We start from the raw sequence: 23,087 nt of genomic DNA, 5'->3' as shown, positions 1-23,087 counted from the left end.
ACCTTCGCTGCTAATAGTGCAACTATGTCACCAGCTATGTGAGCATCGGCAGGGTAACAATGGATTTATCAGGGCTTTTTGGCTAAAAACAATTTAATTCTGCATCTGGACATTTGGTTAATAGAGCGTTGAGGATTAATCAAAACATTCAAGTTGTGGGTCATAAAATTAGAAAAACTATCTGAAAGATGCTAAAATGGCAACTAGATCTGATGTGAGCTACAGAGTTGGTTGATGAGTCTCTCTATCTAGTAGCTTGAAATGTGACAATACATCATTTTGGATTGTTTGTGTCCCTCAGTAAAATGGAGAACTCCTCCTTTTATGACATTTTTAAAGGGCTTTCCTTGGTATTCACATGGGTTTAACATGCATTTTTTTTGCTGGGCATCACTCACATATGTTATTATGCAGCCCCCTGGATTATTGTCTTTGGCCCTCGCCCACCACAGTGTAAGTCAGCATGCCTCCCCATACTGTATGGGAGAGACATGTTTCTGGTCAGTGACTCATGCAGCATGCTGAACCATGTGAAACCACAGCTCTGTGCCCTTGTGTTAGTCTGCCAGGAGGCCTACAGTACTGTCGGAGCGTGCCTTACAAGCCGTTTCCATGCTCTCTCAGCAAGCAAACTTGCAAACAGCTGCGTTTTCCATCAGAAGTGGTTTCTGGAGATGTGTTTTTTTCCTGTTGTCCTGAGGCAGGGGGGTAGAGGGGAGTGACAGGATCAGGGGGATTGGGAGGCAGGGCCACAGATAAAAGTGAGATATGCCTCATACTCAGTGGTACGGTCTGTGCACATGTTTATTAGCAACAAAGTCTTGAATCATGCAGACTAAGATTTACTGCTAGTGGAGAAAACTTAAAGAAGGTCACCATGGCCTGTGGAGCAAAAATGGGTATTGAGTATTTTCTTAACTAATGAACTGTGAGAGTCACTTAAACTCACATTAAAGGAATGAGTTTTTAGTAAGAAATGCCTTGGTTTGCCTTCAGGTTCAGACTTAAATGCGTGCAGTTTGTTAACTTAATGCAGGGATTTAAAAAGAAAACAAATCATTCACGAAGACTGAGCACCAATCAGGCCTTCCTCTAATGTACCACCACACCTCCCCCATACTGTGTGTGTATTCATTCTATAACACACACACACACAAGTGTGTAAATACAGGATCTGATTTGAATTTACATTATGATACTGCTGTCAGTTCCTGAGGTTAATTTACAGGTAAATAAATTGGATTAAGGCTGGTGTAAAGTGAAGTGTTGGCTAGACACCTTCTTATGTAGAATAGGAGGAAGCATCAGAGCGACCTCTAGTGGCAAAATCCAGTTGGGTTTTGGAGGAGGAGGGGAATTTTAAACCAGTCCACTTCATATTTGAAATACTTGCTGTGACAGGCCTTGTATTAACATGCCAGTGTTTATCTTATATTGTTCTGTTTTTTTCATCATGCCATGTTTAACATATTCTCATGAGGAAAATGCAATACATTTCTAAAACACATCAAATTTAATAACAGTTCTGATCAGTTAACTCAATATGTTTATCAGAACTGTACAGTAGTTGATGCATGGCTATCATTAATGGAAGCGAGGATGTTTAAGAGGCAGGCTGATGATTGGATTGTCTCTGGGGAAATCAAAATGCCCCTGCTTTTCTTATCAGCTTTAACTAAACTGCCCTTGAGCAAGGCACTTAATGGGTAAAAAAGAACATGGAGTTGCTATTAACTCCCATTCCTCCACTCTATGTGCATGTGCATCGTGTTCTGTGACCTTTGGTGGTGCATATTCCTCTTTCACCCAAAGAAGGTTACACAGTGAACCTGATGATTTTGGAGGGGGGGGTATTTGCCCTCTTTACCCAGCTTTGACTTACCCCTGTCCCATGACAGTAGAGACAACTAAGGCTGTACTTAACACTTGCAGTTAGCTTTTGAGCATCAAGGCTGTGGCTACCATAACTATTGATTTCAATATCTTTAAATTTCATCTTTTATCACAACATTTTTTTTTACATGATAAGACTTAAGATGTGTTGCAGAACCCTTACTAATCATCTTGTGACCCCTCTGATTTATCTTGTGAGCCTTTGGAGGGGCCAAACCCCTAGAAATCACTGGACTAAACTCCCTAAATTAATATAAAGTACGAGCAGTTAAAACTCCTTTCACCTTGCTAAAACATTATTGTATTGAAAGAAGGAGAGGGTCTGAATACTTCTTCCACCACTGTATAAAAGGTATAATATTTCTGTCTAATATATCAGGTGTGTTTTGTTTTAACTCTAGACAGAGAATATTCACCATCTTTATTTTTGGGTGCAATTCAGTGACTTACCCAAATATGCAATTTGATCTTTTTTTAAGAAAACAGATACATGATCTTTTGGAGGTCTGTATCAGACCGTTGTTAATAAATGGATAATCGCAGAATGGAAGGAGTCTGACTAGGCCATCTTTGCATGTTGACTGCCTTCATCACTTCACTTTCATTCATCTCTCCAGTCACCAAAGTTCACATGAAGATCATTGTGTTTCTCCGACTTCAGCATGTGATAAAACTGAAGTATATCAAGGTCATATTCCAAATGTGTTCTCTCATTGTTTACTCTTTAATTGCCTGCAGAGAAAAGTGCCTGAGTTGCTGATCAATAGTGTTGGGTGCTGTGTTAAAAGCTGGATAGTGGCTGATCCTGCGTCACCCGGTGGTGACTAATGAGTGTGATGTGCGGTCAGAGCTGTCCTTACCCCCCTGAATAATGAACCCCATGCTGAGGTAGAGCCGGCGCAGGTTAACTCAACAAACAATAATTAGACAGAATGCTGTGAGGGTTCAAGATATGTTCTCATTTAGATTTGAAGTCCTGCTTTGATGATCAATGGCAACACCATGACATTAGTTTGTTAATGTTCCTCAAATAAAGGTTTGTACTGTTCTCAAAACCTGGTTCCAACTGTATGTGTAATTGGAGCCGACTCTTTACATCCATGTTGCTCAAGGACACTCTGGCAGTTTAAGGCATCAAACCCTTGACCTTCCAGTTACAGGACAGCAGGTGTGTCTCTAGGTGCTAGACCCCCTTTCTGCCCCAATTCGTATCTACTATGTCACAGACTGGAAAATGTCAGCAAAAAGGCGTCAATCCTACTCTCACATGGGTCCTCAGTGGAGGCACAGTAATCCCTCCGGTTGTGGATGTTCAGGTTCAGCTGCTCTGCCGCTGCCAGAGCTCAACCACACATCCGTGACAAAGCCGCCAGATTGGAGGACAGTTATCTGGACTCTCAATGCAGGAGATGAGATGAGAGGTCAAACTAAATTGGCTCACCAGAGAGGGGAGTCCACCCTTCAGGCAATCTCCTGTTCCTCCCTTCAATGAATTGGAAGTCCCACCGGCTGCCTGTTCGGCTGCGAAAAGGCCGGCCACATCTCACAAGTGGGGCGGATAGGAGAAAGAGGTGATCCTCCTGATGTCCTTGGAGTTTTGAATGACAAAGAATTTAAAGGCAGCAGAGATTTCGGTTTTAGCTGACTTCACAGGACTGCTAGACTTAAGTCCAGACTCCAGACCACTTCTCTGACCTCTTGGACTATCAATAACAGGTTAATTCTTCTGATGTGAGGTTCAGTTTTCCTCAGCCCTGGAATCAAGGATTTCACCTGCAGAAACTCAATTTATCATAATCATTGTTCAGCTAAATTCTAATTGGGTGTATGTTGAAGGGTTTAGAGCAGAAGTTACTCACAGACAAAACAACACCTCTCACCTCCACTGATCCTCAAGACTCTTTGATCTTTAATGCAACTTAATTAGCTTCTGTTGTTTTGACTCACTCCACAACTTGTTCAAACTCAGCGTGTAACCACTGATTCAAACAACAAAGGCTACAAGTTTGGATCTAATCCATGCCGATCCATGCTAAAACCTTTTTAGTTAAAGCTGCACCAATCAATATTTTTGTATCAGCAATGGGAAAAAAAAGGTGTAATATTAAAAGTGTCACTCGTACTTACAAACCTACAGAAAATCATCCCCAAACTCTGCAGTTTTCCCTCAGCTCTATAGAGTGCTTTAGCATTTTTAAGCTCATTGTTTTGGTTTTCCAGCCTACTTTACTGTTTTGGTTTACTCTCACCATTTGAATTGACACACTTTCCAGGGTCTGTAAGCAGTTCTGACACACTCACTTTATGCTATCTGCCCAGCATCAAACAGTAGACAGAGAAAGCTAGTGACTAGTTGGTGAACACAACTCAAGCACTTACCAGCAAAAGAGTCAGAATTTTAGCTCTGGAGTTGGTGGAAGTCAAAACAGACCTAAATGGAGAGAGAATACTAGACTTAAATGTGCATTAAATGACACAGTCTTAATGCTATTGTTGCTCTGTGTCTGTTGAATGAGTAAAAATGGTTAGCTAATGAATTTGCAGTCTTAACTTAATGTTGTGTTTACATTTGTTGTGCTGTGCATGTGTTGTGCAAGTGGCCAGAAATGTACAATTTGTTTCTTTTATCTTTTAGGATACCAGGAGGAGAAAGTTTTCATCTTTTACTGCTAGTGCTACTTGCTTATTACCTGTGGAAGTTTTCCCTTAGATTTAGAGATGGCTAAGTGCATCAAGGCTTGTCAACCAGAAAGTCAACCCCAAACACACAAATAGCTTGGTACTGGATTAATAACTACCCAGACCTATTAATTTTGTTCTGTGCTCTACCCAGTTTAATGTGTTTTCTGTTATTCTGTTATGGTCCTTCTTGTTTTTGTTGTGCTCTGTAATTTCCCAGTGTTTGCTGCCTTCCATTATTCTTGATACTATCATTTTTTTGTCTTTCCTTTTCTATTGTGTCTCTTTTGTTTCCTTTTAATTTATTTTTTTAGTTAGTTATTTATTTTCCAGATTTGCTGCAGTTCTTTTATTTTCCTGTTGTGCCCTTACTTACATTACATGTTCCTGAGTTTTCAATTTGGTCTAGAGAGTTAATCAAATTACTTTCAACAAATACATGACTCACAATACTTGTCAAGGTTAGCAGAGCTGGCTGTTAGGATTTATTAATGAGCCCGTGGCTTTAGGGAGAGTTAATAAAAAGAAAAACAGCCCTGCTCTTACCCTGGGACATTGTCCAGCGGTTGTTATGTTAATCACTTAGGCCTAATTAATACCATGCATATCATTAGCAAAATGAAGATTCAAATGCCAGCATGCGTTAATTACTGTTGTAGAAGTCATTTACATTTCTGCCGTGAATGTTAACAGTCTGTCAGTGCTAATTTACTTGAACCCTTCTCATTTATGCAAGAAAATGAGTAAATGGCATGTTGTATAGCTTTTCAGAAATAATGGGAAGGAGCAGGAGAAAAGATAGGCCTAGATATTACAACAAATGTAGTAGCTTTGTGGAGTAGTCTGATGACATAACTTTATTGTGCAATACACATTAGTTTAATGGTCTACATGTATTTCAGAGATTTTATGTACATTTCTATGATTTTGCTGTTTGACTGTCCAGTAGAACCTGTACTTAATTCTCTTACAGGATGTTTCGCTGTATCAAGATGTGTGCATGCATTCAAGCATGTGTGTGTGAATTTGAAGGGGATTTCCTGATATAATCTCCAGTCCTTTCATTCCTAATAAACCTCATTCATTGTGCCACAAATCCCTCGACTTACTGCTGTTATTGAGACAACGTGGGAAAAGGAAAAGGGCACTTAACTAATGCATTACCTCTTTCACTCTCTATTTGACTCTTAATGACTGAAAACATGACTGGCCACACATGACAAGTCTGTCAGCAGCCAGGATTGTTCGCAGTCTTTGATTCCTAATTACCATGTATCCCATAAGCACCAAAATTCACCACAAAAAAACTGATAATGTCATTATTTCATTCTAAAGAGCATGAGCATGTTAATATTAATCTTTAGTTACACCAGATTCAATCAGTAACTCACAAAGATTTTTACTTAAATGGCTGCAATCATTCACAATCACAAGAGTGTTCCCTTTTTTCAGATCATGGACATTCTGAAAGGAAATCTTGAGTTTAAAGGTGGCACCTATGTATTTTATCATTTATAAATTAATTGCTCATTCTGATAGCCATGGAGTATCTTAAAACATAAACTGTCACACTCAGAGTAGACAGAGATGCTAGATCCAACATGTTGGTTAAACCTACCCTGCAAATGAGGCAATCAAAGTGGCACAGACATTATTATAGATGCTATGCAGGCTGTCAGGACAGGCCTAAACAGATTACTCATCCAAGTTTGTTTGTTATTTTAATATAGAATTATTATTGTTTCTCTGGAAATAATTAGAGATATCCATTTGTAAGATTTCTGCCTCCAACCCCTGTATGATAGAAATGAACTTCAAAAACAATAGCATATCTTTCCTGTATCCTTGATACTTAAGACACTCAACAGAACATGCTGTTTACAGTTTTTATAAGAAGTACTCTGGTCAAAAGAAAAACTGTCACTGCAGTGAGTTTGGTGGATTAAAATATGTTTTGAGTATAGATGACCCGAATTTGAGCGAGTCACGCCAAAAAGTTGAGTTCAAATGACATAAAATGACTGTGTAATAGTATAGTATACAAAGCTCGTCTCTGCCAATTTTAAACACCTCCTTAATTAATCCTCAACTTGCACACATAATTAATTGATTTACATGCCCACCCCCCCACAGCGGTCTCAAACAGTGCCTCCCTGCTGGGGAAGTTAATTGTCAGGTTAGACGGTTCGCCTCCAGAGGATTTGTGCTGTGAATTATAATGATTTCAACTTTTTCTTCTTCCACTGTCAGTGTCGCCTGTTAACAACCTAATGAATTACAGCGCTTTCTAAAGTATTTCCATAAAGAACTTCACAATGTAAAACCAATGCTTTCTGTTGACAATAGTGGATATACTCTGGTGATCTACGGAACTGAATGGTAGTAGAAGAAATTTTGCTGCTTATATCACATAAAGGGTGTATTGTTTCAAAAATAAAACTTGCATATTCCTAATTTGAAATTTTAGTGTAAGTGAGTATGCTTTAGTAAAGCACAAACCTGAATATAATGTTCCCAAAATAAAAATCCTTTTGATTACCTGGTCTCCTACTAAGGCCAAAGCATCCTGCAGGAGGCACGGTGTATTTTAAAAGCTGCTGACAATAGCTTCTCATCTAACTCTTGTCAAAAAAGTTAATAAACCTATTTTCCAAAATATTAAATCCTTCCTTTCATTAAAATAGTGATCAAACTCCATGTAGCACCACAGCTAATGATTATGCTAATACAGCTACTTCAACTCCTAGTGCTGCTTCTACGAAGCTAAACTGAGCTAAATCTGCTGATAGCCTATAATACTACTGCTGTACCATTTGTTACTTTTTAAGTTCTTATATTTCCTCCTCTTCTCTATACTGTAGATATTTATCTTCATATATCTGTACTCAGTGTCAGCTAATAAAACAAGGTTCATGGTGGCCATCTTTAGATATGCACTCTTGTCCTCAATCAGCCGAATATGATTGTCCTCCTCAGGCTAAAGAACAGGTGACTGGACTCAATATATTTTCTTTGTTCAAGTGTTTCCCCAGAGTGCTGGAGATGGGACTGAAAAATGGCCATCTTAGCCACAGGATGCCATGTCGTCCACCTTCTCCCCAGGTCTCTCCTCTGCTCCTTTCTTTCAGCCCCATTCATTTCAAAGTCATTCGAGACCTTGGGAAGTAAATGTGTGTGAAACACTTTTTTTCCCCATAAAACTCATCAAACATCTCTCTGAAAAGACATTTAGTGCAGAAACATGCATGGCTCTCTTCAAGGCCAGAAGTATTCAGCTGAATAATTCAGCAGTTTCTCATTATCAACTCATGACCCAACCCATGGAGAGCAGATACCTTATAATTTCACAAAGGTAAGAGGGTGTCCTCACTCCTCATTGCCTCTCCATGCTACAACTAAATCTGGCATTATTCTAATTAATGAGATGAGTTCATTAGTGCTCTCGGGGTTAATGTGTAGTCCTACAGCAGATTAGTGAAGGGATTTCAATGTTGCTGAAGCATCCTAATTAGATCACAGTGGGTGCTGCCTGCTTAAATAGATGGAATAATGAAAGTCGTCAGTCTTCTCAGCGGCAACTTGATTACTGCACCATGTCTCTGCTCATAAAAGGCCCAACATTCACCTGGAACAGGACTCAATGAAATTAATTCAATTATATGTATCAATAAAACAGTAACAGCACTTTCTTCTCAAGTTTGGAATAGACTTGCTTGGTCCTGATGATGAGCATTAGTGGGTCAAAACTCCCATCTAGTGGACTAAGATGGTACTGCAGTCATGAATTAGGGTTAAAGACTGGGTTTTTACTACTTCTCAACACAAATTGACCATATAGCAGTTAGGGCATTGATAATGAGCCCTATTGCTGAGAAATATTGCTATGACTACATTTTTTGCTTGAATATACACTGACATTTTTCTATGTCCCTCTTGAACACAAAGTTGTTACATCCTTATTCCCTAATATTGTGTGCACTTCCCTTGTGCTTATATATTTGTTCTGGTTTTGGTACGCAGTAGACTTGTACTGTACATACTTAATACTATAAGCTAATGCGTCACAAGAATCTCTGTTCACAGCATACCAACATGTTTAGTTTATGCTGAAGCTGCAGTAACAAATATTCCTGTCTTAACAATGTATTAAATCCTAATAAATGGTAATGTTGCTCTGTGTCCACTGACTGTTTAAATAAGCGACTGACTAAAACGTTCTCCAACAACTTTTCATCCATCCATTTTCTTCTGCTGGTCCAAGGTCAGGTCACAGGTATCACTGAGGACTGTGATGCCTCATCCTGTTCTCTCTCTTTTTTTTTTTGTTAAATAATAACTTAGCAATTTTAACAGCTTTGGTGGAGGTATCATTCTTTAATCAAAACTTAATCATAATTAAGACTGAATGTGAGTCTTAAATGTGGGGGTGGGTTTGTTGCTAGGACTTGGACTCCTTACACAGTATTCCTTATATCCTAGCTGCAGTTCTGAACTCAGCACAAGAGCATAAAATAAGTCAATTTAGCAATTCACAACCTTATTTGGCATGTCTAATTGTGACCAATGTATTAAGTAGATAGCATTTGATATATACACAATTCAAGCAGTAATTCTGTTGTTTTGTATGATTTCTTTATTTAGCCTGCTTGGGTGTATGACATTGCACAAATCCAAATATCATTTCTGTCTTTTGTTCTCTTGTGTTTGCCTCACATTAATCCCACTGCCTTGAAGCTGTTTTCATAATTTTCTCTGTTAAGCTTCTAAAACTAACCTAATCTTCTTTGCTTGTCCCATCCCTCCCACTCGCCTTGTTGTTTGAGCCCACGCTCATCTTGTGTTTTTGTAGTGTTTTCTAAGAAGAGAATGTAGAGATAAGTGGCATATTACACTCCAACAGCAGACATGCCAAGTGACTTTGTAATTATGATGCAGAGGGTGTTGTCTTTGAGATAGGCAGAAGTGGAGGAGGAGGAGATGGAGGAGGATTATGAGGCTAATTCCCTTATAACTTTTTCCCTCATTAATCTCTGCGAAGGGATACGAGATTCTTTAAATGCTAATGTCCAATAAAGATGTCAGCAATGACATTTTACTGTGCCGGCACAGATGTGAACAAAGTTGACTGTGTTGTTGTGGAAGAACTTTTCTCACTTTACTCATCTTGTCTCACATGTTAATTTGAAGGATCCTCTAACAGGATTAAACATAAATGTGTTATAATCAGCAGCAAACTTACTTATTCTGTGGTCAGAAATTCAAATATTTTGTGCCAAGGTCGAACACAACAGGCCCTCTTGTCCTCAGCAATGACTTTGAAGGTACTACTTTAAAGTCTAGAAAAGGTCAGACAAAAAAAAAGATAAAGTTGTACTTTTTCAGAGGAATCAAACTTTAATTCAAATACATTTGATTCTGTTTCATTTGAGCAAAAGCTCTATTTACAAGAAATCACTGGAGGTCAATGTGGTGACAAGACAAAGAGCCAGCAGTCAGAGAAATACATCCTTGCTTGTCATTATAGGACTTTCACAGCAATCATGGATGGATGAAAAGGAAATCTTGTATTTCCTTAAAAGCACCTGCTGATCACTTAAAAACAAACAACAAAAATCACTGGTGCCTCAACTAACACTGAACTTGCAGAGCAAAATCAGTCCTTACAATCCCTTTTTACAGAATCAGCGTGTGAAAGGTAGAAAATGAAATGTACTGTAGCTCCTTCCTTTGCCTTAATATTTCAAGGACGAACCATTCTCCGAAAATCCCTTGTGAAAGGATATGATCGTTTTCAACACAAAGTCATTCTGTTGAGGCTTTCATGCTGACCAAGGCCCTGACGCTGCCAAGCTCATGTCAGCATCACCACCGGTCTCAGCACCCTTGGGAGTTGAATGAGAATGTGACGACACTAAAGGTTTGCATAATATCGATCTCTGTTCTCATAATCTCTGTAGGCAAACTTGGCGTCCTTCTTGCTGTGTGGGATTCGGCCAAACGGCGCGTGGTCGTTGAAACATGTGTCAAAGACCTCGTTGACTATCTTCTCTGCCTCCTCACGACTAATTTTCCTCACAGCCAGGATGGAGCGGAGGGCGCGGCCTCTGACACATTCCTGTTCAAGGAAATAAAGTGAGTACAGTGTGAGATAAAGCTGAAACCTGCCAAAACCTGTTACATTTATCCGAGCGCAGGTACCTGATGATGCTGCTTCAAGCCGAAGTTTAATCTGGCGACTTCATTGCTAAAGGAGCAGTCTCCACTGAGGTTTGCTGCCCGTATCTGAAATGATGAGACAAAAAAATCTTTGTCTAGTCAGCAAACAAAATTTGTAGGTCAGTAAGATCATGGTTTTTTTCTTCTGCAACTGTAATGCATTATTACATTTCTCTTTTGCTCCAACAACACATTTAAACAGAGCTGGACGACAAAATGGGAAAAATGGGGACTGATAACAACCAAGCCAATGTCACCTTTCTCGGGTCAAATGTCATCCTGTGTACAAAGAAACATTTAACAGTGGATGAAAACAACAATTTTAAGAGATTTCAAGGGATAATGGTGTTGAAAATTCTCACTAAATGTGTACTAATCCACCACTGAAAATAGTCCCTCACAAATGTAATATTTACTCCTGTATAAGTATAATTTAGGAAAAACTACAGTGCCCAACAAAACCATTTAACATGAAACCATTTAACATTTCTTTAGAAAAAGTACACTTTTGTAACTTGTTTAATAAAACTTCATATCTTCAAGAAAAACTAGTTAACTCTAGGCTGAGATCCATCTTCTCCATCGCAAAAGATAAATTCGGAAGTTGACACAAACAGTGAAGTTTAATTGTGGGAAAACTGGTTAAAATTCCTGTCTTATAACAATGACAACATGCATACTGTAGCATGGAAACAGGACTGCTCTGTGTTTCTGGTACATTCTAATGTCATAGAATGGCAACAGTATGTATTTGTGACAGTATGATATCTTCACATGCTTCTCTTATATTAGCAGAAATTAACTACTAAGAGAAAATGGCAACATTTTTTTTAACTGGTAATGACACCGATTCACTAAAGCAGAGGTGTATAATCACCATTGCACATACAGTAAATGGAGCCAGTGCTGAACACATTTTTACTCACCTCAGAGCAAGCTAGGTGCCTCAAGTTGTTGAACCAGTCCACGTGGGCCCGGCAGTGATCAAAGGCATGGATGAGCTCGTGTGTGACCACTCGGTTCATGTGGGACTGCTGGTGTATGTTGTTCTGACACAGAACAATCTGCAAACGAAAGCAAATATCATGAAGACAAGTTCATTTAATCCAGCTCAATCTGGAATATCTTTTTCTACAGCCACCATCTTTCTTACCTGAGAAGAAGCTGCATCAAAGCCACCACTGACGGTCCCGTCACAGTCTTCACAGGAGAAATGACGATCTCTCAATGCCTTGCTGTGTTGAGAGAAGAAAGTAAAATCATCCTAGTGTTATTTTATCTGTTTACTTTGGTGCAACACTAACTGCAGTTTATAGGAGTCCAAAACATAACAGCCCAAATTTAAATTATTCTTGTTTCGTGCCAATCAAGAGGAGAAAAGAAAACAGACTGAAATGATCATATAGCAGAAAGTGGCAGTTAAAACAAAAATCTCAAGATGAGTTTAAGGGACAGCTGAGGCAGAACTCAGCCATGTTAGTTGGAGTATGTAGTGTCAGATACGTTTTCAAAACTGTTTATTTAGATGTAATAACAACTAGTAGTATTGTTGATTAATAATAGGGGTCCTAACAGTAGTGGCATTTGGAAAAACATTTTCAGTCAGACTATGAACGTTAATGGACGTAAGTCTGAGGACATAAAAATGACAAATAAAAACACATACTAACCATCCTGAACTTGTCATGGCACTGAGGAGAAGTTTGGCATACGGACCTGAGGGAGACAGAGATCACAGTGCAGTCACCATTCACAGAGCTAGCTAATGTTAAGCTAGCTAACGTTAGCTGCTAGTCAGACAGCGGGGATAAACATTAACGTTGCACTTGTGTTGTACCATTGTTACAACCACAATGGAGAGAATCTTCTTATGATATATTATACCCGTCCTTCACTGTTACCGGAATGTCATGCTCTTAAAAAGGGTAATCAGCTAGCTAGGACACTCACTAGTTTCCATTGCGAACTGTAACATGACCTGACACTTGTGGTTGAAAGTGAACAGGCTCTCCGCGATGGATCCCTTCTTATACTTCCTCGCCTGCCTCTCCGGGAATAAGTCGTATCCATATTCCCCCTCTTGTTTAGTCTGGTCCATTGTGGGAAATGTTGCCTGCAATTTGGAAATGTTAGCATTAAGTCTCCCTGATTAGCTACCACTAGCTAGAAAGAGAGGTCATTACTGTTTTGCAGATCACGTGGTAACCATAGGTCAAAGGTAAATAAATGTATTTTTTAAGTATTGGCTGACATTACTCTTAAATGTGAAAGTCGATAAACGCAATTCACTCTAATGAAATATAATAAAGTAATAAAGTAAATTAGTCAATGATGTTTTGCGAGAGACGTTGTAGACGTTGTAGATCGTCTATTCATAACGTGCAGTCTATGACCAAACAACCAGACAACCTGGACCTAACAAACCTGGAGAGGACAGCCATTAGTGCAATTGCTGTGGCTGTCTGTACAATAGTTCTCAACATGACAAACGCACGCAGGTACACTCTGTTTTGTGAACCATTTAGTGTGTTTTTTTTTTTTTTGTGTGTTTTGTGTGTGTATATTTTTGTTTTTGCGAGCAGTTTTTACAAAGAGACCTAACAGTTTTGGAGTAGGCCATCAATCGTAGACGATCTTTGCTTACGTTCTGCGCAAGCGCTGCTGATCCTGCGCTGTCATGGCTCCCAACATAAACAGAAAGTGGTGAATAACGACACGTTTTGTCGTAGTTCTTAGCCAAACTCCCTGCAGCTAAACTTTAACTCTGTTTATCAGCCGGAGAGATAAGCGACAGGTACTTTACAAGGTTAAAGTAACTACAGAGTCTCTTTTGCCCACTTTATTTCTCTCTTAACGTTCGGCGTGTCTGCTAGCTAGCCGTTAGCCGCAAAGACATGACAGCGTGATTCTCGTGTTTTCCTCTTGGCTGCTACACGGACTTCAAGACAGTAACGGCAGCAGCAAGTGTTGACAATTTACCCAAAACAAATGTCTCTTTCACAGGGAATAACATGTCTGGGGGAAACAAAGCCATTGAGTTACAGCTTCAGATGCGACAAAACGCGGAGGATCTGCACAGCTTCATGAAGGAGCTGGAGAACTGGGAGACAGACATAAAGCAGAGGGATGAGGAGCTGAGGACAGGAGGACTCCAGGAGGTTCAGGTGTGTTCAAGCTGTATATGTTCGTCCACTTCAGAGGCAGGTAATGATATTCCTTAGGTGTCAGCATCTTTCTGTCATGTGTTGTAGAAGAAACTCCCACCTGTGCGCAACAAAGACTTCAAAACAAAGATGAAGGGAAAAGAAGAAGAAGAAGAAGATGGACCCTGCTCCTGGAAATGGAGACACTAAAGCAGAAGAGCACAAACAAGAATCAAGAATTAAAGCATATGACTATAGATCATGGGACAAGTTTGATGTGGTAGCTGATGCATTCTTGTAGAATATACTTAACATGATCTGTGGAGTCATGGAGTAGCTGACTAAAGATTTATGCTTCTGTTTGTTCAGGACAAGGTTCTGGCTGAGATGGATAAAGAAGAAAGTCCAGCAGAGTCAAATGAGTCTGAGTCAGAGGAAAATGTAGTTGATCAGGAGAAAGCGCTGGCAGAGAAGGAAAAGGTAAATACTGCCAAAGAATAAACCAAAAAATAAGAGAAAGTAAAAGTTATTCCTGCCCTAAAATATTTTACTTTTATTTCCAGGGTAATAAGTTTTTCAAAGATGGGAAGTATGATGACGCTATAGAATGTTACACCAGAGGGATGGGTGCAGATCCTTACAACCCTGTGCTTCCCACTAACCGAGCCACCTCCTTCTTCAGACTCAAAAAGTAAAGGCATAGATCATGTGGCTGCTGTGTTGTGCTGCTGTTGGGGAAAGTTTTTTGTTTTGTCCCCCTGTAGTTTAACAAGACTTTACTCTTTGCAGGTACGCTGTGGCTGAGTCTGACTGCAACTTGGCAATCGCTCTGGACAGCAACTACTTCAAAGCGTACGCGCGAAGAGGAGCAGCGCGCTTTGCTCTGAAGAAATATGAATCTGCATTAGAAGGTTATAAACTGATAAAAAAGACTAGATTCTCTGTCAGTCTTCAGTGCATTGAGTTAACAACATGAATCTGTATCTGAACAGATTATGATATGGTTCTCCAGCTTGACCCCGGGAACATGGAGGCACAGAGCGAAGTGAAGAAAATCAAAGAGGTGAGTGTGAGGTGATCATTTTGCGTAATGTATCAAGTCTTCTCTTTTGTTTGATTCTTTTCCCCTTTTCGGTTTAAGGCCCTTGGACAAGAGGGTCCGACCAATCGAAGTGAAGCCACGCGGCCACAGGACGCTCCTGCAGTCGACCCTGGGCAGCAGAGACTGATGGAGGAGCAGCAGAAAAAACAAGAGGCAGTTATGCAAAAAGACAGAGTAAGCTTTGCTGTGATGATACCTCTATTAAAAGCGCTGTGTGGAACAGAGGAAATTTTCTCTTCCTGATATTCCTCAAATAATGTGTTTATTTGGAAACCATTTTCTCATGTGGTTTATCTTTTCTGAATGTGTCTTTCAGGGGAATGCTTATTTCAAAGAGGGGAAATATGAAGCAGCCGTGGAGTGCTACAGCAGAGGCATGGAGGCAGACAGTATGAATGTCCTTCTTCCCGCCAACAGAGCCATGGCCTACCTCAAGCTGGAGAAGTAAGCACACCACCATCATTTCTCTCCGTACTAGAAAATGAAACATTACTTTCTTTTTGTTCCTTGAATATTTATATTTCAGGCACCTCTAGCACTGGCCTTTACTTGTTCTATTTGTTGCAGGTATAAAGAAGCGGAGGAGGACTGCACTAAAGCCATTTATCTGGACAGGACTTACTCCAAGGCTTTTGCTCGCCGAGGCACAGCCAGAGCGGCTTTAGGGAAAGTGGAGGAGGCCAAACAAGGTGCAGTGCACACCGTCATCTGAAGGCAAACAGCAGCAACTGTTAAAAACCAAGAAAGCTGCAGCTGATCTAGCAGTGTTCTTCTTTCATTGTCATTTTCATCTTTCTTCTCTTATCCTTCATCAAACCAGTTCACAGTTCTGTTTCATTTCTACATTCTCTCCAGCTTGACATGGGAATATTCAACAAGAGTTGTCTTTAAATGAATTTGATGTTAAAATTGACTGTTGAAGTTGCATGAAAACATTGTGTGTGTGTGTGTGTGTGTGTGTGTGTCTCAGATTTTCAGGAGGTGTTGAAGCTGGAACCAGGGAACAAACAGGCCTTGAATGAACTCCAGAAACTCCAGACAGTATGTTTCCAAGATCCAGTTCTTAGTTCAAGTGCACATAGTTCAGTAAATGATGAAGCTCATTGTGGACAGCAGAACAGGAAAGAGACATTATTAAAAAATAAAGCATTCTGCTCATCAGATTCACCTCTATATTATATAAACATGTCTTAAATCTCTTTTTACTCTATCCTCTGTATTCTTTGCTGTTGGTTGTTTGTAATGTTGTGACCTAGAGAATTAAGTTTAATCCTCTGCCCTCTGGTTACAAGAATCTTCCATATAAATCAATAAATGTTAATAAATTTGGACCTCTGTCTGGATGACTAATGGACACGTCAAACTTTATTTGGTTTGATCTTCTCCAGACTGCACTTCTCTTCTCTTGCTGTGTTAGGACACAGGTTGCAGCAGCCTCCTTCAAACAGAGGACAGCTCACAGAGGAGAACAGTGCAGCCCATCGACAAACCAACACATCTGCGCTCAACTGTGAGTTACTCACTTTTCCGTCAATGCAGAGGTCTTTATTGATAAGGGCTTAAAAATAGTGTCTATGCATTAAATGCGATAAAGGTAGAGACGAGGAGACATCTGATGGCAACAGCACTGTGTGATCTCCCTGCAGTCCAAGGGAAAACTTTCATGTAGAAGGAAGATAATGTGTGTATTTTGTGTAATCAGCACTATAATTACACAAATTGTCTCCCCGTCTTTACATACTTGAGCATTATTTGTTCAGCAGGTGGCAGCAGTGACACCACTGTAGATTGGACATCTTTACTATAAAGAACAGTCTGTGCACAGATGTGTTTAATTGTATAAAGATTGTCGAAGATTTTCTAAAAAACTGTGTCACTGTGTTGTCTGACTAGAAACCTCTGAGGAGGATTGACATCGAGGAGGTCAGTGGTAAGGCAACGGTACCTGAGGTGGAGTCAGGTGGGTCCAAGTCTTCCATCCAGGAAGTGATAAGGGAGACTGAGGAGGGATCCTCTCCACTGTCGACGTCACCCAGCGCCAAGATGATCAAAATTGAGGAGATAGCAGATGCCCCCTCGCTCGCATCAGAACCGTAAGAGCCTCTGTGACACATTTCAGTCATTACCTTTTCATAATGTTGATTATTGTGTTTACTTGTTTGTTTTTTTAATGTGTCTGTAAAAGACTAATCACTGCATTTTATTTTGAAATTTGGCATTGGTTCATTTCCACTCGGTTAACAGATGTTCTGCTTCTGTTCACCAGACTTCCTCCCAGTAGACAGACAGAACGACCAGCACGGGAGGATGTCATTCATTCGCCTGAGCCATCAGCCACCCCCTCCCCCACAGTGACAGACCTGCCCCCTCCACCCACCAGCAGCTTCCAGCTGGAGGCCGACCTCCGCAAGATCGGAAAGCAGCCTGAAGTGATTTACAGATATCTGAGGGTGAGTGCCATGTTAGACAGTATAGTTATATGCTGTCATCGTCACATTGATTGTCATATTAAGAGTGAGGAAGAGGATATTTCTCATCCTGGGCAGTAGAATGAATGTCTTTTTTTTTTTTTTCTAGAAATATAATCATGATGTGTTTCCTAAATGGTAACCCTGTCTGATTTTCAAGTTTTACATTCCAAATCAATAGGAAATATGATAAAAGTTATGATTTCATGACTTTTGTCACGTTTAAGATTATAACATTTCAGCCAAAGTTCTCAGTCATTTTTATGTTTTGTCTTGCAGCAAATCATGCCTGAGGAGTACATCAAAATTTTCCAAAACTCCCTTGAACCTGACATCCTCAATCAGATCCTGAAGACGCTGCACGAGTTTTACATAAAGTAAGGCAAAATGTTAAAAAGGCATTTTTGCAGATGAGAATCTGAGGTATACACTGTTTTTTAAGATCGTCTCTTTGTAGGAATGAATCGCCGGCTGTGACACTGGAGATTCTCAGCAGTCTAGCGAGCGTAAGGCGCTTCGACATGGCCGTCATGTTCATGTCGTCCTCGGAGAGAAAAGGTGTGGAGTCTCTTTGATGTACTATTACACGAGTCACTTTTTCATTGTATATTTTTCACCCACAATCTCCCATCATATTGATAACTGTTGTACTTTTCTGTTTTATAGTGCTTAAAGAACTGTTTGATTTCCTTCACCAAGCTGAGCTGGAAGAATCGTCTGTCACAGCCTTACAGAAGAAGTACGGTGTGTGACGCTCCAGTTTTAAGCAACAGACTTAACCCTTCAACACAGAGTTCTACTTTGGATCTACAGCAAATGAAACAATTTAGTCATATTCAGTACTGAATAAACTTTCATGAAAGTAATTTTCATAAAAGTGGCGGTTTGCTTATCCAGTGTGTTTGGGCTCAGGTGGGACAAAAAAAGGAAGACATCCAATGAACTGAATCTTGTGGAGACTGGAAATTGGTATGCAGTTACAGTATTATACTGATGCTCTAGTGATGCTCTATGAGCTTTTCATATCATAAGAGTCAGGTAACTACTGTACATCTTATAGGGGATTATACCTCAGCAAGGAGGAGTGTTCTATCAACAGAAGTGTTGGTCTCTCTGAGTACTCTACCCAGTGAAAGAAAATGGCTAAACCTGCTTAGACTACAGAAAACTGAGTAATGGAGGTGTTCAGACTTAAAAAACTGGACTGAATAAAGGTGTATTTTGCAGTTTGTTTGTGTTCTGTCATGGAGTCAGTAACTACAAAAGTGAAAAATAGTTTTGAACTTGACATTCCATAATCTCAAATGTGTCACACAGGTGATAAATATATACTGGGCAATCAGAAAAAGTACAGTACCTCATTCTTTATTATGTATAATAGTGGCAAGACAAATGGTCATACATCATGGGAGAAAATGAGATTAGCTTTGTGTAATTAAAACTCAGTAACCAGTATTACTCAAGCACACAAGGCATTCGTCCTTTGTCTATACCCATCTAATCTTGTTCAGGGTCACAAAGAGGTTGGAACCTGTCCCAGCGTGCACTGTGCTAAAGGCAGGGAAACGCCTGTTTAGGTTGCCAGTCCATCACAGTCAGAGTACACAGTGCTTGAGCAAATATAGCCATACAAGTACAGTAAGTACAGTGTCGTTAATAAAAAATAGCCGGAATATATCTCAGTGCTCCACTGTGTACAGAGCATTAACAGAGCCAGTTTCTTCCCAGACTCTCAGCATCCACACCAATGAGGATCTGTGGTGAAAAGCACATAAAGTACAGTGAGGTTAGAACAGATATCAGACATAAACTCGTGTCCAAACACACTCAGCGGCCTACCTGAGACACTGAGCGTCTCGCTGACTGTTACAGTCTTCCCGGTGAATGTGTTCTCAGCCCAGCAGCTGATGGACTCTTTGGAAACATGGCGGTTTACAGTGATGTCGATTACGCTGCCCGTCACATTCTTCCCATACAGGGTCCATGTGAAGCTGCAGGAGGGACTGCACTCAGCTGAGCATGTGAAGCTCGCCGTGACCCCGATTTCAAGAGAATCTGGTCCTGAAATGGTCACTTCCTTTGGTCCAACTGCAAGAGAAGAACCACTTAGGTACAAGCAATATCGCCACACTGCGGCCTTATATACGATTTTCATGTAAAGAACTGAATTAACATCAAACAGGTACTGACATGCAATAAAGTTGTAGAAATATATAATTTTTTTACTTTGATCCCTGATATTTCCTTACCAGGCACCACCACCGCAGTCTCAGCTCTTCTGTTTTTCTTTGTCACAGGGTTAGATGCCACACAGGTGAGAGCAGTTTTGTATGGAGGTGTTACAGGTGTGAAGAGTATGGAGGTGTTTGTGGACAGCAGCCTGTCTTGGTAAAACCAGGCGATGGAACAGACGGGGAAGCAGTCGGTTAAACACTGCAGCTCTGTTGTGGATCCACTCAGGACAACCATCTCCTCGCCCATCGGCCCTTTGTTGGGTTTCACAATTAGCACCTCCTCTGGCCCATCTGGAAAACATAATGCAACATTTTCAGTACTCTGTTTTTGACAGGACAAATTATTTGAGTGGAGATGGATGTTGAACGTTACGTTAATGCACTAATTTTATTTAGTACATTAAAGTGCAAAGTCTTAACTAACTTTAACTCCAGTAGATTTGCATCAGTCGTGAAAGAATGTGGGAGATACAGGTCTTCACAAAGTGATTAAGTGACCCTGTTATACTCACAATTTACAGTCATCAGGTAGCCAACAGACAGGAAAGAGGTCCCATCCTCTAGTACCAAACATTGGTATAAACCTCCATCTACTCGCAGGAGAGGACTGAAGCTCATTGTGGTGTTGTCAGGGGAGAAATGCACTCTTTCAGATGCTGGTATTGGGTGTTTGTTCTTCAGCCATGTAATGGAGGTGGGGTTCTGAGAGCCAACACACTGCAGAGAGAAAGGCTTACCTGCAGCTGGCTGGGCCTGAGAGGTGGGACGCACTGAAATGGGATCTGCACAGAGATTATTTAAAAAAATCAAGTAACACCAAAACTGTTGCTAGTTTATTATGAACAAGGCTACAGTACAGAATCTGTTGCACATGTACTCACCAATGACAGTGAGGTTCATGCTGGTGGTGATAGTGGCATTAGATATCACGTTTGTGGCCTCACATGTCAGAGTTTGAGTTATAGAGTAGTCACTAACAATGATGTCCAGCTGATTGGCATAGTTTGACTTGTCTCCCCCAGGCAGGATGGGAATCTGAACTTGGCTACCCTGGAAAGTCCTCCCCATATACTTCCATGTAAACTCACAGGATGGGATGCATACAGCTGTGCATGTGTACGTGTACTGTTTTCCCATTGTCACTGTACTGTCACCAGAGATGGTAATGTCAGATAATCCTAAAGACGGAGATTTAAGATTTAAAAAGGTGTTTGAATATGTTGTGCTCATTTTACAGATAATGGCTATCATGTGGCTTTAGTCAAAAGGAAATGTATGATCCATACAGTGGCTAATAATGCCATGTGTAGCGCAGATTTTTAATGAGTTTCAAGAAAATTTGAAAAAGAAAATGCTAATTTTCTGATTGCAAAGTCTCACTTTGAGGAAATTTCTCATTCACATACTTGCCACCCACAGCCTCCTGAGCCATAGAGATGTAGAGATGTGAGACGGTGTCCTGAGCTTTACAGGTGAGAGTTTCAGAGACAACATCACTGACAGGAGTGACTGAAATGGTGCTGCCTTGTGCAGTTCTGAATGTCTGCTCTTCCACAAGAACAGTCCAGGTGTAGCTGCAGGAGGGGTAGCAGTCAGCTGAGCAGGTAAAGTTAGATGCAACTCCTGCAGTCAGAAAGGCTGGACCTCTGACCTGCATATTTGATGGTCCAGCTGAAAAATTGGAAATAGATTTGGTTGAAATTATTGCTCCTAAGAAAGCTCATCAGTTCAAATTCTGTTTGGTTTTGTTACCTGTGACTTGCAGCGTCTTTTGGGAAGTGGCTGACATTCCTGTAGCAGGATTAACTGCTGTACAGGTCAGGTTTTCTGTTGGGTGTAGTTCTTCAACCTGCAGGCTCAGCTCTGGCCCCTGAGAGGTAATTTTACCACAGGTCCAGGTGAGCTGGCAGGTTGGGTAGCAGCTGGCTGAGCACTGGAAAACATACTGTTTTCCCAGTGTCACTATGTCGACCCCATTGATCACCACTGAAGATGGCCCATCTGTAGTTGGAGGTAGAACAAAAAAGATAGACCTCTTTATAAATATTATTGATTTGTAATTCAACAGAACACTTTAGGTCAGAGATAAATGATTCATTTCATTATTGTGCATAAACCTTTAAAAGCAATACATGTAGGGGGAATGTCTGTTGGGAAGAGGTCCCTATCCAAAAAATTGGACCGCATTTCCTGTGGGAAGTTGGGAGGCTGGTGGACACCAATGGTGAACACATCCAACAAGCTGAAGAAGTAGGCCTGTGGGACTTGTCCGTTGACTGCATCATTGGACAAGTATTAAAGGGCCAGAGGGACTGCAGCTTGAGTGCAGTGCTTCAGACAATCATTACAATGTTTGACAGAGTGAGTGCATCAAATACAGTGTTGATGTTTTAACTTAAAGGGGAAATTTGTTTTCTCTACTGACAAATATGGTTTCTTGCTGGCAGCTTCAGCTATTGTTTACAATACAAGAGGTTAGAATATGCCATGTTAGCTTATGAAGAATCAGAAACTATTTTGTATTTTCCTTCTATGGTATAGTAGTATACTTACAGTTTACTTGCATCTTATAGCCAACAGACTGGATGGGGGTCCCCCCCTCTGCCACCACACACTGGTATAAACCATCATCTGTCTGCAGGAGAAGACTGAAGCTCATTGTGGTGTTGTCAGGGGAGAAATGCACTCTTTCAGATGCTGGTATTGGGTGTTTGTTCTTCAGCCATGTAATGGAGGTGGGGTTCTGAGAGCCAACACACTGCAGAGAGAAAGGCTTACCTGCAGCTGGCTGGGCCTGAGAGGTGGGACGCACTGAAATGGGATCTGCACAGAGAGAATATTCAAAACACCAAGAATAAACATAAAACACACAATATGATTAGCTTCTTGTTCCTCATACATTTTTTTATCAGGCGGGAGCAATATCACACACGCACCAATGACAGTGAGGTTCATAGTGGCGGTGATGGTGGCGTGAGATATTGTGTTTGTGGCCTCACAGGTCAGAGGTTCTACTTTCCAGTAGTCACTAACAGTGATCTCCAGCTGACTCTTGAACTTTGGCTTTTCTCCCTGGTGCAAAATGGGTATCTTGACTTCGTCACCCTCGAAAGTTTTCCCCATGTACTTCCATGTAAACTCGCAGGATGGAATGCATGCGGCCAGGCATGTGAATGTGTACTGTTTTCCCATTGTCACTGTGCTTTCACCTGCAATTTGGATGTCAGATGAGCCTGAAAAAAGAGAGCATTGTATGTATGTAGTCATTTCACAATGCAATCACAGTGTCATCTGAAAATCTAACAAGTGACTGACAGACTGACAAGTGGAATGAGACCATGGATTAAGTATT

At 40.6% G+C, this 23,087-nt stretch overlaps 2 protein-coding genes across 2 annotated transcripts; one reads left to right on the top strand and one right to left on the bottom strand.

The window, feature by feature from the left end:
* Positions 1–9,940: 9,940 nt before the first annotated feature.
* On the bottom strand, positions 9,941–13,154 carry atp23 (ATP23 metallopeptidase and ATP synthase assembly factor homolog). Its single transcript, XM_018702870.2, has 6 exons — positions 12,739–13,154; positions 12,459–12,504; positions 11,942–12,023; positions 11,715–11,852; positions 10,771–10,854; positions 9,941–10,687 (listed from the first exon to the last, which is right to left on the bottom strand). Exons 1-6 carry the CDS (start codon positions 12,884–12,886, stop codon positions 10,484–10,486), a joined length of 702 nt encoding a protein of 233 aa, XP_018558386.1. The 5' UTR covers positions 12,887–13,154; the 3' UTR covers positions 9,941–10,483.
* Positions 13,155–13,429: 275 nt separating this feature from the next.
* Positions 13,430–18,727, top strand: rpap3 (RNA polymerase II associated protein 3). Its single transcript, XM_018702868.2, is given in 17 exon segments — positions 13,430–13,952; positions 14,040–14,090; positions 14,092–14,211; positions 14,301–14,411; positions 14,495–14,622; positions 14,721–14,842; positions 14,924–14,994; positions 15,073–15,207; positions 15,350–15,477; positions 15,601–15,722; positions 16,004–16,074; positions 16,451–16,543; positions 16,927–17,126; positions 17,300–17,483; positions 17,781–17,878; positions 17,959–18,059; positions 18,168–18,727. Coding segments are annotated over 17 exon segments (1,974 nt in total). The 5' UTR covers positions 13,430–13,799; the 3' UTR covers positions 18,254–18,727.
* Positions 18,728–23,087: the final 4,360 nt, after the last annotated feature.

The sequence above is a fragment of the Lates calcarifer genome, linkage group LG18 (assembly GCF_001640805.2).
Source record: "Lates calcarifer isolate ASB-BC8 linkage group LG18, TLL_Latcal_v3, whole genome shotgun sequence".
Taxonomy (NCBI): Eukaryota; Metazoa; Chordata; class Actinopteri; family Centropomidae; genus Lates; species Lates calcarifer.
Note: the sequence above shows the minus strand (reverse complement) of the source record. Positions and strands in the feature narration are given on the sequence as shown.